Genomic DNA, 13,328 nt, shown 5'->3' on the forward strand with positions numbered 1-13,328 from the left:
AAATATAAACAAAAAAACATAAATGTTACCAAACGCTACCTAAGCTTTTCTCTCTCTCTTTTTTTTTTTTGAATTTTTTCCTTTACTTTATTAGTCTTTAAATTAATTCAAATAAATATCTTTTAAATTATTGATGTTAAGTTTATTTTTATCTTAATTTTTTAATAAAGCTGATATTTTTCAATGGATAGTACTAAAATATTGGTAGCCACGTGTTTAATTGAATGCATTTATTTATTTTGGAAAAGTATTTCTATTACATAATATGTAACACAAAAATATTTAATAAAACATAAAATATAATCAATTATAAGAAATTATTGTCTTTGGGTATGATCAAATTAAACAAATAATGTGCATAAATATTTTTATATGTTGACAGGTGTAATATTCATACAAATATATTAACTTTTTTGAGTTAATAGTTTTAGTGATAATTGTTCAAATTAATAATTTGGAAAAGTGATACAAGTGATAGTTTAAGGGAGAAGTGAATTTTTCCATTCAATTACTAACAAGACTATTATTTTGTTTAGTACCAAAAATTATGACATGTTATTTTAATGAATTTTATTAACATGATGTAAATGTTAAGTATGTTTAAAAAGATTGTAAGTGTCCTTGTTTATATATATAAATACCATTTCGCACGAAATTTTTTTGGCATAAAACTAAATTTGCTTTTTATTTTTTTTTTAAATCATTGTTTTATGTTTTAATCTTTCTTCAATTACTATCTCAAAATTTTACTACATGATTCATAAGTTTGATATAATTTTTCCGAAGCACCAAACAAAAAATAGCATAATAAAATTTTTAAGTGAATGTAAAAAATGAAATTATAAATAGAAGAACCTGTGCATTTAAATACACTCCGGTAAATTATCTCCAGAGATCCTCCCCTCACTCAAAGGTATTTGTGTTATTGAAACAGTGAACATCCAAAAAAAATAAAAAAGAAAGAAAGAAAGAAAAAAAAAAGCATACCAAATTCTTTACAAGTATGACATGAGTAACACATTTTTTAAATTTCAAAAAATAAATAAATAAATAAATAAATAAGACAACCCAAAAAAGTAAGGAGATGCTGAAAATGTAACATAAAAAAACTCTCAAATATTCAGTTACCAACACATGATTTTTATAGACATATTGATAGTTTCAAATGCATAACCTGTTATGTTGTATTTGAATTATAAATTTAAATAAAAATTTACAACAAAAAAAAATCTAAAATATAATTATATTTCATTTACATTTCAATTACTTCTCTTCTTTTTTTCTTTTTCTTTTTTCCTTCTAAATTTCCATTCAAATTCTTTTTCTAAATTTCCATTCAAATACATGAACTACACAGTCTCAATCTAAAAAATAAGAAGATAAACATACTCTCCAATAGGATGACAAAATTACTCGACCCAAATATATTATTTATCCCGACCCAATTTTAATTTTTTTAAAAAATTAGGATAACATTAATTGGGTATGGTAAATTATAAAGCTATGAAAGTCAAAACTACCAAAATTAGAGTAAAGTATAAAATTTTATCAACAAAATAATTGAATTTAAAATCAAGAATTCAAACGTAAAACGGAAACCCCCCAACCCATTGTCATCCCTTGGTTTTATAAAAATATGATCTTCTTAACGTCTATACTTGAGGCACATACTAAGATATTTAAAAGAACGTAAAACACATACAATCTCCATATAATCCTCTAAAATTCTGCATATTATCTATGACGAGAAATGGTCACAAAAAACATTAAGGATTCCCAAAAACATAGTAAAAGCTCCACGCTAGAAAAATAAAAATAAAAATAAAAAATTAATTTAAAAAAGAAAAAGAAAAAAGAGAGGACTAGCAGATATTTAACCAAAAGAAGAAATCCCCAAGAAAATCACATCAACGTGCTCAGAAAGGTAAGAACTAAAAAAACCATATCTAAAGTTCACAGTCAGGCATCTGCTGCCTTTTCTTTCCCTTCTCTGGCAATATGAAAGCCCTCTACCTTTCCGGCAACCTCATCAGCCGCAGCCTTCAATTTCTCAGTCGGACCATTCGCAGATGCATCATTCTCATTATGATTCAAAGGGCCCGTCTGCCATATTCTGATAGTTCCATCTTCTGATCCCGAGGCGTAGGATTCCCCTCCGGGCGAGAACCGCACGCAGTGGACTGGACCATGGTGACCTTTATTGCAGCCTGTAACAATGTAATTGTCAAGCTCAAATAACTGACGAAGATTTAGAGATAGAGTAGAGAATCATCACCAAGTAAACTCTGCAGGGTTACAGATAAAAAAGTAAGGGTTTCTTTTCTATGACAGCTCGAGCTAAGCCAACCTTTGCAAGACTCGAGCTTGACTCAAAGCTCGATAATGAAGTTTGGCTCGATAATCTTGGCTAGCTCGTTAAACATTTTTCTATGTAAAATATACATCTACAACACATTTTATATCAAATAATATATTTATCCTACAATTTAAATGAATAATAAACCAGCCGAACTTGTTCTAGCATTGAGCTCAAGCTTGTTTATTAAAGGAGCCTTAAAAATCTGGCTCAGGCTAGTTTGTTTGCATAACGAACTGAGCCGAGTTGAGCCCTTACTGAACCGAACCGAACCGAGCTCACGAACAGCTCGGTTCATTTGCAGCCCTAAAAATGTCTAGCCAAAGGCATAAAAATCAGCAATAAGCATAACTAACAAGCTGCAGAAGGGACAGGCTGCTCAAGCTTCATCTTCACATGCTTTCTGGTAGGTTCTCTAAATTTGTCTAAGGCTGTGTTTGATTGGAGGGATTTGGAATAGGAAAGGAAAAATGTAAGTGAAATGTGAATAAAATATATCTAAATTTCACCTAGTTTCACACACGTTTTCCCTTTCCCTTTCCCTTTCCCTTTTCAAATCTCTCCTCAAATCCCTCAACCAAACACAACCTACGTGTGTGACACCAAACAATATGTGATTTATCCAATATTTGAATCAAGGTGTTAGTTTGTGCATTAATCCCAAATCCACTGGTATATCTGTTTGGTTTTGTTTTTTAGAATATGTTTTTTGAAAAAAAAAAATTCAAAAACTAGTTTGGCAAAACAAGTTGAGAAAAATGGATTTTGGGTTGGGGGGGGGGGGGTGGTTTGTTTTTGGAGAAGCTCTCCAAACACATTTCTACCCCTTGTTTTGAGTGTCTTATTTGTTTAGAATTTTTAAAAATTAATTCCAAAGCCACTTTTGAAAACTCTTTCCAAGGCGGGAAAATTTGGACAAACCGGTCATCCTCAGACGTCCAGCCGGTCGACCGGAACAGTGTTATTTTTTATTTTTATTTTTTTAACAATTGACACCTGTTATTTTTATATTTTAAATAAAAAAATTTCAGAATTTTTTAAATTTTTTTTAAGTTTTGAATAGAATTTTGAGTTGTATGTTTGATTATAAGTTGAAAATTTTTGTATTAAATATCATATGTCACATCAAAAACTTCCCACTCAATTCAAAACTTTTTTCAAAACTCATTCACCAAACAAATTTTCCAATCTCAAATCATAATTCCAAAACTCACAAACTCAAAATACAACTCTATTCTCAAATCATATTTAGAAAACTCTACCAAACACTACCTCAATGTTTTCATATGATTTTCTCTAAATTTCTTTCTTTTCTTGTCTTCAAGTTCTGAAAACTCAACAAACAGCCAAGAACAAAACTAAATCCCCAGCCCGGATACTGTTCTAACAAAAACAATTTCTTCATTATTTAGGGCTAGTTTGACAACCCTTGAAAAATCCAAAAAGTCAAAAAGTTTCCCAAACACATTTCCACCCCTTGTTTTGAGTGTCTTATTTGTTTAGAATTTTCAAAAATTAATTCTGAAGGCACTTTTGAAAACTCTTTCCAAGGCGGGAAAATTTGGACAAACCGGTCATCCTCGGACGTCTAGCTGGTTAACCGGAACAGTGCTTTTTTTTTTTAACAATTGGCACCTATTATTTTTTATATCTTAAATAAAAAAATTTCAGAATCTTTTAAATTTTTTTTAAGCTTTGAATAGAATTTTGAATTGTATGTCTGGTTATGAGTTGTAAATTTTTGTATCAAATATCATGTCACATCAAAAATTTCCCACTCAATTCAAAACTTTTTTCAAAACTCATTCACCAAACAAATTTTCCACACTTTTCAAAACTCACAAACTCAAAATACAACTCTATTCTCAAATCATATTTAGAAAACTCTATCAAACGCTACCTCAATGTTTTCATATGATTTTCTCTAAATTTCTTTCTTTTCTTTTCTTGTCTTCAAGTTCTGAAAACTCAACAAACAGCCAAGAACAAAACTAAATCCCCAGCCCGGATACTGTTCTAACAAAAACAGTTTCTTCATTATTGTGGTCCTATATTAGTTCAAGGATACTTACCGATCTCTTCTCCAGTGTTGAAGTCAAAAACATGAATCCACAAGTCTTCTCCTCCAGCAATGAACTTATTACCAAGCTTTGGCTCCAAAGAAGCTGATTCGATATTGCAAGGCATGTTGTAGCTCTTCACCAATCCAAAACTGAAAAATCAACAGGTGAAAATATCATGAAATATATTCATGCACATTCTTTTCCAGGATAAGCAAAGAATATAACTTGATACTTACTGATTTGCATCCCAAAATTTAACTGTAGACCCATCTGCAGTAGTTATGTAGCGGCCATCCTGACTCACTTCAGCACTGGTTACAGGGGACTTGGTCTCAAGAGTTTGGACAATCTTGCCACTTCTCACATCCCATAACCTATAGAATAGCGCTATTTATCAGGATAGTAAACGAACAGAACATGCTGAATAACAAATAAATTACTACATATTCATTCGTTTAAGATTCAAACTCAAGAAAAGATGGAAATCAAAAATGGTTAATATCAAAACAAGAACAAGTTTAAAGTTAAAAATAAAATTAGGAAACAAAAACACATTTCTGTACACTGGAACTGATGTATGTTTCTGAACAGGTTACATGCACTTTGCAAGTACTACAAAAGTTGCTGCAAATCAAGTGCAGGCTTTGCAACGATCTATTTAGAACCTCTTGAAAAGGTTGTGAGAGGACACTCTTATCTTAGTGACCCACTCAATCAAACAAATAGGCATAGATGTGGTAGTGGTACACAGATAATTGGGCGTAGCTGATCTCTCCAAACCCAAGTTTCAGGGAGAGGCTGGTCCATGCCGCTTGACAATTTGTTTCAAATTACATTGTTTCCTTTGGGGATATATGAGAAATGGATTTTACTTTGCCAAAAAAACATGGACTCTAAACCGAACTCTCTCTCCTTACTATTTTTTTGTTGGGTGGAGGGGAGGTGGGGAGTGAAATTTCCAATAGTTTCTGAAGCGGCAAATGGAAAAAGCAGGATACACCATGAGGATATGATGTCCAATGAAGATGTAAAAAAGTCACCACAGAAAACATTAAATAAAAGCAATGGAGTCATGAAAAAGAGAGATCAAATATGTTAAAAAATGCGATATGAGAATTAAAATTCACATGAATAACACTAGATAATCGACAAATATTAGTAATAGCAGGGGGTTCCACAATCAATTCAACAAAATGACACACGTAGAAACACAATAGTGTAGTTCTAATATCATGTCATTGTAAATCCTTATTTCTAAGGGTGCAAAATCTTAGAAAGACAAGGTCATTTCACCATCTATTCAAGCCTTTCTAGGTGTCAAGTATCTCGTGACTCATGGAGAAAGTAGGACATATTCAGGATATGATGTCCGATGGTGATGTAAATAAGTCACCACAGATAACATTCAATAAAAGCAACGGAGTCATGAAAAAAGAGAGATCAAATATGTTATGGAATGTGATATGAGAATTACAGTTGACACGAATAACGCTAGCTAATCAACAAATATTAGTAATAGCAAGGGGTTCCACAATCAAATCAACAAAATGACACACATAGACACACAATAGCGTAGTTCTAAAATGTTATTGTAAATCCTTATTTCTAAGGGTGCAAAATCTTAGGAAAACAAGGTCATTTCACCATCTATTCTAGCCTTTCTAGGCGTCAAGTATCTCATGACTCATGAGATAAGGGCATTATATCAACTCCAGCAGTTATAATGTTCTGAGTGGTTAGCATTCACCTGAAGCCACATAGGCAAATGTCAAATATTCAAACTTGTTATGCATAATATTATTATAATTCATATTCAATCAACAAATATCAGTGCATACATTCCAACCAATCAATAAGGAAAAGTCAACTTTGATTGCAGAGAAAATGGAAAGAGAAAAAAACAGCAAAAAAAACACAGTGATAGTTAACTATTCTGTGCGTACCTCACACCCCCAATATCAGAACACGAACTTAATATAGTCTGGTCACTGTGGAGCCACGCAACAGTTCTTACTGAACCAGGAGAGTTGTCAACTTCTCTTGGAGGTGCATCTGGTCGATTTAAATCAAAGATACGGAGTATTTTTTCAACACCACCAGTGAGTAGGAGGTGTGTATCCTGCATGATAATTGAAAAACTTTAATTCAAACTAAATCTAATAATCTTGAAAGAAATAGGCCTAAAATAATATCCCCTATCCTCTTATATGTAGAATATTAGTAATTCATACCCAACACACATTGAATTCAGATATTTTTATAACAAAGTCGGAAAGGTGAACCAACCATGTCATTATAAAGCATTGACAATAACAAGTTATGTTACACAAGTTTGAAACCTTAATGCTATGTTTGGATATTGGATTTGTACAGGGAAAGGAAAATAAATAGGGAAAATATTGGGAAAGAAAATAAGTGAAATAAGCTATCTTTTGGTTGGGTAAGAAAAAAGAGAAGAAATAATTATCAAAAAATCCATTGTTTTTAGTTGGTTACCACAGAAAAAAAGAACCAAAAAGAAAAAAGAAGTATGAATACAAAAACTTTAACTAACTCATTTCCATCTCAATTTTCTATTCCCTTTACCAATCAAAGATCCAAAGAGTGTAAAAGAAACAAGAAGATAAATGACCATGAAGCCGATAAAAAAGCAAAAGTGACCATGAAGGCAGTTGTGACCATCCATAAGAACAAGAAAGCAGTAGTGACCAACCAAAAGAACATTCTTACAGAAAGAGTAAAAACAAACAAAAATACAAGACTGGTTATACTCACTAGAACAACTTTAAAAGGAAGATCAAAATAAAAACTATAAGCCAATTAGGCCATGTTTGATTATTGCATATAGGGGAGATAAGGGGTATTGTACATGTCAAATAAGGTCTCATTTGGGATTTGAGGACTTGCAAACAAAATACTATTATCATGAAAGCATAAAACAAAACCACCCAAATGTATAAAGATAAAGGTGCAAAAAATACAAATATAAAAGAAAAATAAAAAAATACCTCTGAAAAGGAACAAGCCCGAACAATGTGTTTGTGTTCAAAAGATTGCAATTCATCCCCGGTCAATGCATCCCATAATTTCCTGCAAACAAACATGAACTATAAAACCAAATACAAAAAGGTGAATACAAGCAATCACGGTGTCTAGAAGAATGGAAGCTTTGGACCACACTTCTAATGGAAACTTTGATGTTAGTACTTTGTAATTGTAAACCAACAGTTATGAACGGTAATAATCATAAGCATATACAGTCGTACAATTGCAACGAACAAAACTTACAGCACTTGTTGTAGACATAAAAAGACATTAATAAATAATCAAACTCTTTTACATTAAATATATCTACAAGACGACAAGTCTTGATCACGTACGCAGTAAAATCAGCAGATCCAGATGCAGCCCGTAGAGCATTAGTATCAAGGCAGCAACTCCATACTGCACCTTTATGTCCTTCAAAGGTTCCAATCCAATCACCAGTCTCTCCATTTCTTAGCATAGGAGTGGAATCTAAATAATACACAACAATGAGCATGAAGAAAATAAACAGAAAATACTTTATTGCACAAAATTACATACATTCAACATTACAAAGAACATAATTGTTTTGTACATTACCTCATACAAAATATACGAGTTACAGATAAGGTTATATAACTTAGACAATCTGGGGAAAAATGGCTTTTGGATACATAAAACAACTTATTTCACCAATTTTGAGTGATTGATACATTCATCACAAAAAGATAAAGGAGCAAACAAACAAGAGAGGTAGAGAGTTGTGAAAATAAATAACAATAATGCGAAGGAACAGGACTGCATGTATAAATATGGTAGTTTTTTCTTTGGTACAAATATATGAACATGGTAGTCAGTATTCAAGTGAAGCCACCAAAAAAGGCAAAATTAAAGACTAACAAAAGAATTACAGAATGTGTTAAAGACTAACTGTGATTATTGGTAATTCGGTGTACCAAGTTCCATTATGCACACAAAAAGTTCAACTTATAGTAATCCTGTCCCCTTTAGACAAGGGGAATTAATGTACAATAGTTAATTAATCAAACAAATATTTTGACATTATGAACATCACATTACCCACCAAAAATGCAAAAAATACAAACCATAATTATGGGTTATTCCATAAGATTGACAATTTTATCATATGTTTAAAATGTTTAAATGGAGATTTAAAATTTTAGTTGATCTCTAGAATCAAAGTTAGCAAATTCAATTTATTATTGGAATAAAATTGGTTAAAGGAAGAATTGAAAACTTGATTCCCAACTAAAATCAATACTAGTGAACATTCTATCAATTGTCATTAATAAATTTTATTATTAAATACTATGTAATAATTTATGTTAGTATATAAAATGCATTATATCAAATTTATAGTTTCTTTAATAATTAAAATATTTAACATGAATTATAATTAGCGTTAATTTTTCACTTCATTTTGTACTAAAAGTAGAATCTCATGATCCTCGATCTAATACTATGATCTGATCACGAGACCCACACAACAATCCCATGTAGGATCCTAATTTCAACAACCTTGCCTACAAATTGTTCTTGAGTTACTGAATTTGCATAGCACATGCAAATCACCTCATCATCAACTATCTATCACATTTTTCACACATGAATGTGCATCCCTAAATTTTTATCCTCAAATTGTGATTTTAGTAGAATCAAAGTATTCTATAACTTATAAATCACCAATAATAATAATAATAATAATAATAATAATATTATCCTGCTTTATGCCTCTTTTGGTTTATATTTAAAAGTAACGATAAGTGCAACCATAAATTCAGCTCTCAAATAAGTACTAAGTAGCAACGCGTTCAGGTGCTCTCCAAATATGCATAAATATGTATATAATTAACTTAATTCAGATCAAATTACAAACCCTTAAATCAATTTTCTCTACACTAAAGAGTGGACAGTGGCCCATACCAACAAACAATGCTATCTTTCACACTCTTCGATCAATTTCTAACTTGAATTTAACAACCCATTTGGATTGGGTGATCTGGGAAAAAAAGAAAAGATATACATTTCTCTTGATCTATATCACTTGTTTGGATAAGCTCATATGAGAGATATAGAATGAAATGGAACCAAATGGGCAGAAACTCATTTATCTAATATCATCAAAGCTGGAGAGATTGGGAGAGAAAATAAACTAACTAAATACCATTTCATCATAATACCAAAACTACCCTTTTAGATATAAAATAAATTAAAAGACAAACGCCTATAAAAAATAAAATAACAAAAAGTTAATTTGGTACATATCAACAAAAAAAAAAAAAAGTTAGTTTGGTAATATACCATGGTATCATTTCATTTCATTTTTTTTTTTTTTTTATAACTTAACCAATCTTTTCTCTCCTAACTTATGTAATCATTTTTTTTCTTTTCTTTTCTTTTCTCTCCTGACAAAAACCAAACAAAAAGGGGAAAACAATTCATCGGCATTGATATAATCAGAATATATACCAATTTCTAACCGTTGAAATGAAAATTTTCTACACAAATATGTAATCGCAAAGTAAGAACAAAAAACAAAAAGATGGATAGAGAAATTCAACAGTTACCCTTGCTGGCACTGATGAGGAAAAACCCATCTGGTGTAATTGGGCTGTAGAACAAATCTACCACAGGACGAGAATGCCCATGGCATACGAGCGGAGCTGCAACCTTCTTCTTATCCATCGCCCTCACAATATTCAAATACTCAAAACCCTAGATCGATATCTTGATCAAATTTCACAATCAAACCCTTTACTATGTACCCACGAAAAGATCACAACGCTGAGAATTAACTAGATGAATTTCTTGAGAGAGAGAGAGAGAGAATCAAAACTTGTGATTGATCAACAATGAAGAAAGAAATTTACAGACATTACTGATATATATCGACTATATATGTGTTTATATGTAAAAAGATGAAAGGGCGGCAATCAACGCAGGTGGGAAACCCTAATTCAGAGCTTTGATTGCTCTGATTTCCGATTGAATGCTCGCCTTCTAACCCTATCAAATCAAAATCTCTAAATTGATGAATCAAAATTATTGATTATTATAAGGGGGGAAAGAAAATTAAACCAAAAAAAAAAAACAAAAATGTAGCAAACTATTGGGCTAGGCGCAGAGAAGCAAGTGGAGCCTTGCCTGGTTATATATATGGGTCGGCAGTGTACATATTCGCGATTTTCAATTTTTTTTTTTTAATACTCATCGTCTTAAAATATTATGGAGTGTTTTGGAAGTGGGTTATAATTATAATTCACTTTTCAAATTATAATTTACTTTTCTCTCTCATAAAAAAATTAATAATAAAATAGTGGAGTGTCTTGTTTGTATCTCAAAATATAATTTTTGTGAAATTTTTTAAAAATTTTATTTAGTTTAAATTGTTTTTTTTTAAATTCAAAGTCATTTTCTCTTCACATTAATCAATTATTTTTTCTCTCTCCTCTTTCTTTCGTAATCACTTTTTTTCTCACACATATCTACTCAACTATAACAAAATATCAAACCATCTCAAACTTTTAAACTCCAAAACTATTTTCAAAATATACAACTAAACAAACTAAAAAAGATTTCTAAACTCTTTCCCCGATTATTTTTTTTAAAAAAAAAATTATCTCAAAACATAAACTAAACACACCCTTAATTTTTTATTTTAATTTTTATTATTTCAAAATATTAGTCGAATGATTAAAATAATACGAATTTCTTATTTTACCTTTTTTTTAAATTCATTAATAATGATAATTGATATTTCTAAAAAAAATCAAAGAATAATTTTGAAAATTTATATTTTTTAAGCGTAATAATTACATTATAAAAATAATAATATTTAAGACAGAAGGAATATTATTTTTATTTTTTTTCTAATTCCAATTTTTGTTAACTTTGTAAGAAAGAGGCCTTTAGAGTTGTTTGGCATTGGCTAATATAGCTAACTTTTTTAGCCTTGTTTGATTTTTGTTTTGAGACTTTTTTAACTTTTGTAAGACAAAAAATGTAATGATTATGAGTAAAAAATAATATTTTATCTTATTAACTTATATAATTTATTTTATCTTTTTATATTTTTTTAGTTCCAAAATTTTAGCCAAACGAGCACTTAATACTCATAATACCGCTACATAGTCCATTAGGATGGTCACAATGTGAGTTTGTAATCTCTCGCCCAACTCGTCTTATTCCTAAGGTTTTTTTAGCCTTGGGGTTAAAAACAAGTTAAGTTGAGCTAATTCAAGACAATTAATAGGTTGTTAAAATTTTATTTGATAATTTAATTAGTTTAAAATTATATTCAAGTTTAATTTGTTTACATAATTAATTAATTCCAAACGAGTTTTTAACGAATCGAGCTTTAATAGTCTATTTTCTATAGTGCATATACATTTATCAAGTCGAGTAGTAAGTTGTTTAAGTTTTGCTTAAAAATTTAACGAGTTTAAAATCATATTCAAGTTTGACTTATTTACATAACAAGTTAATCTCGAACGAAATTTTAACAAGTCAAACTCGAATAACTTGATTCGTTTAACGCCTTTACCTGGTTGTATCATATCAAGGGTGAGTCAAATCAGATTGGTGGTTGGAACGGGTCAAATGGGTTAATTTTATTACTTAAAAAATAAAGGTCAAAATCTATTTTATCTCTTTGTGGTATGATCCAGTAACACTTTATCTCATTGTCTTTTTAAAATAGTCACATACATCCCATATGGTTTTGAATTAAAATGTTGCAGTTATATTTTCCATCAAAACTAACAGAGAGTGTGTCCCACATGCTTATCTATATATATATATATATATATAAAGAAAATGGTCTTTTTAATAATAATGATTGTGGAAGTTCTAAACTCTCAAACTAATTTTGTTAAGTTGTTAATATTTAAAGAAATTTAAAAAAAAAAATAATCTATTGGTAAGTTCCGTAAGTCAAAAATACAAAAACAAAAAAAGTTCTAATTATCTACAATTTTGAATTTTAAAATTCAAAACAATATGATAAGTCACCCTCACCTTTCAAAAAATAATGTTGATCAAAACAATTCAAATTAAAAAAAAAAAAAAAAGAGGAAAAAAAGACACCAATTATCTATGATTTTGAATTTCAAAATTCAAAATAATATGGTAAGCCACCTTCATCTCACTCACCTTTTTCGAAAATAATATAAATCTAAAATTTTAAAAAACCAATCAAATTAAAAATTCAATACAATTCTCTCTTTAAAATACTCAATATTTGATCTTTTTTCCAGCCAAGCCAACTCTTCCCCAAATGCAATGATGCAATGGTTATTCTCTCTCTTTGTCAATAGTCCAAACTTATTTCAAATTTGTTTGTTTGTGATTTTTTTTTTTATTTTGTAAATTTATATTTTCATGTGAGTATTTTTTTTTTCCCCTCTATATGATTTTTTTTTTTCCCAATGTATTTTTTCCCAACTAAATTGATAATAAATATATATATATATATATATATATATGTTAACTATCTTTGTTTTGGGAGTTGATTTGAAATTTTTTTTTTTTTTTTTTGGTGGATGTTTGTGTATTGTTTATATTGTTGTTATTATTTCTTTTGATATATGTGAATTGATAATATAGTTATGAGTTTTTTTTTTTTTTTTTTAGAATTGGGGGTCTATATTGTTCTTTATGATTTGGCCATTTTTTTAATTTCTTACACAAAATTTTCAAATTTCTTATTTGTAAAAAATTAAAAACATTTAATTGACTTGCCCATCAATGAATAAAATTTTAAATAATGTACACTATTTCATAATTTATGGATTAAAAAAAAAATTAACACCCATATATGGAATAAGAAAAACTAAAATCACGCATTTTTTTTATTTTTCATTTTT

General features: G+C 29.7%; 1 protein-coding gene across 1 annotated transcript; it reads right to left on the bottom strand.

Moving 5' to 3' along the window:
• Positions 1-1,712: 1,712 nt before the first annotated feature.
• LOC114291882 (uncharacterized) lies at positions 1,713-10,670 on the bottom strand. The gene is made up of 7 exons (XM_028235761.2): positions 10,032-10,670; positions 7,800-7,935; positions 7,428-7,509; positions 6,363-6,538; positions 4,656-4,793; positions 4,429-4,568; positions 1,713-2,207 (listed from the first exon to the last, which is right to left on the bottom strand). Exons 1-7 carry the CDS (start codon positions 10,147-10,149, stop codon positions 1,960-1,962), a joined length of 1,038 nt encoding a protein of 345 aa, XP_028091562.2. The 5' UTR covers positions 10,150-10,670; the 3' UTR covers positions 1,713-1,959.
• Between the last annotated feature and the right edge of the window lie 2,658 nt (positions 10,671-13,328).

This window comes from Camellia sinensis, chromosome 15 (genome assembly GCF_055761805.1).
Source record: "Camellia sinensis isolate YWXY chromosome 15, ASM5576180v1, whole genome shotgun sequence".
In the NCBI taxonomy this organism is placed as follows: Eukaryota; Viridiplantae; Streptophyta; class Magnoliopsida; order Ericales; family Theaceae; genus Camellia; species Camellia sinensis.

Bases quoted from the DNA above. Each gene is read 5' to 3' on its own strand.
- LOC114291882 (XM_028235761.2), bottom strand. From the start codon at position 10,149: ATGGATAAGAAGAAGGTTGCAGCTCCGCTCGTATGCCATGGGCATTCT. The intron at 7,936-10,031 runs GTAACTGTTGAA...TGTATTATTTAG, and splicing joins CCTCATCAGTGCCAGCAAGG to ATTCCACTCCTATGCTAAGA. The intron at 7,510-7,799 runs GTACGTGATCAA...GTTTGTTTGCAG, and splicing joins GGATCTGCTGATTTTACTGC to GAAATTATGGGATGCATTGA.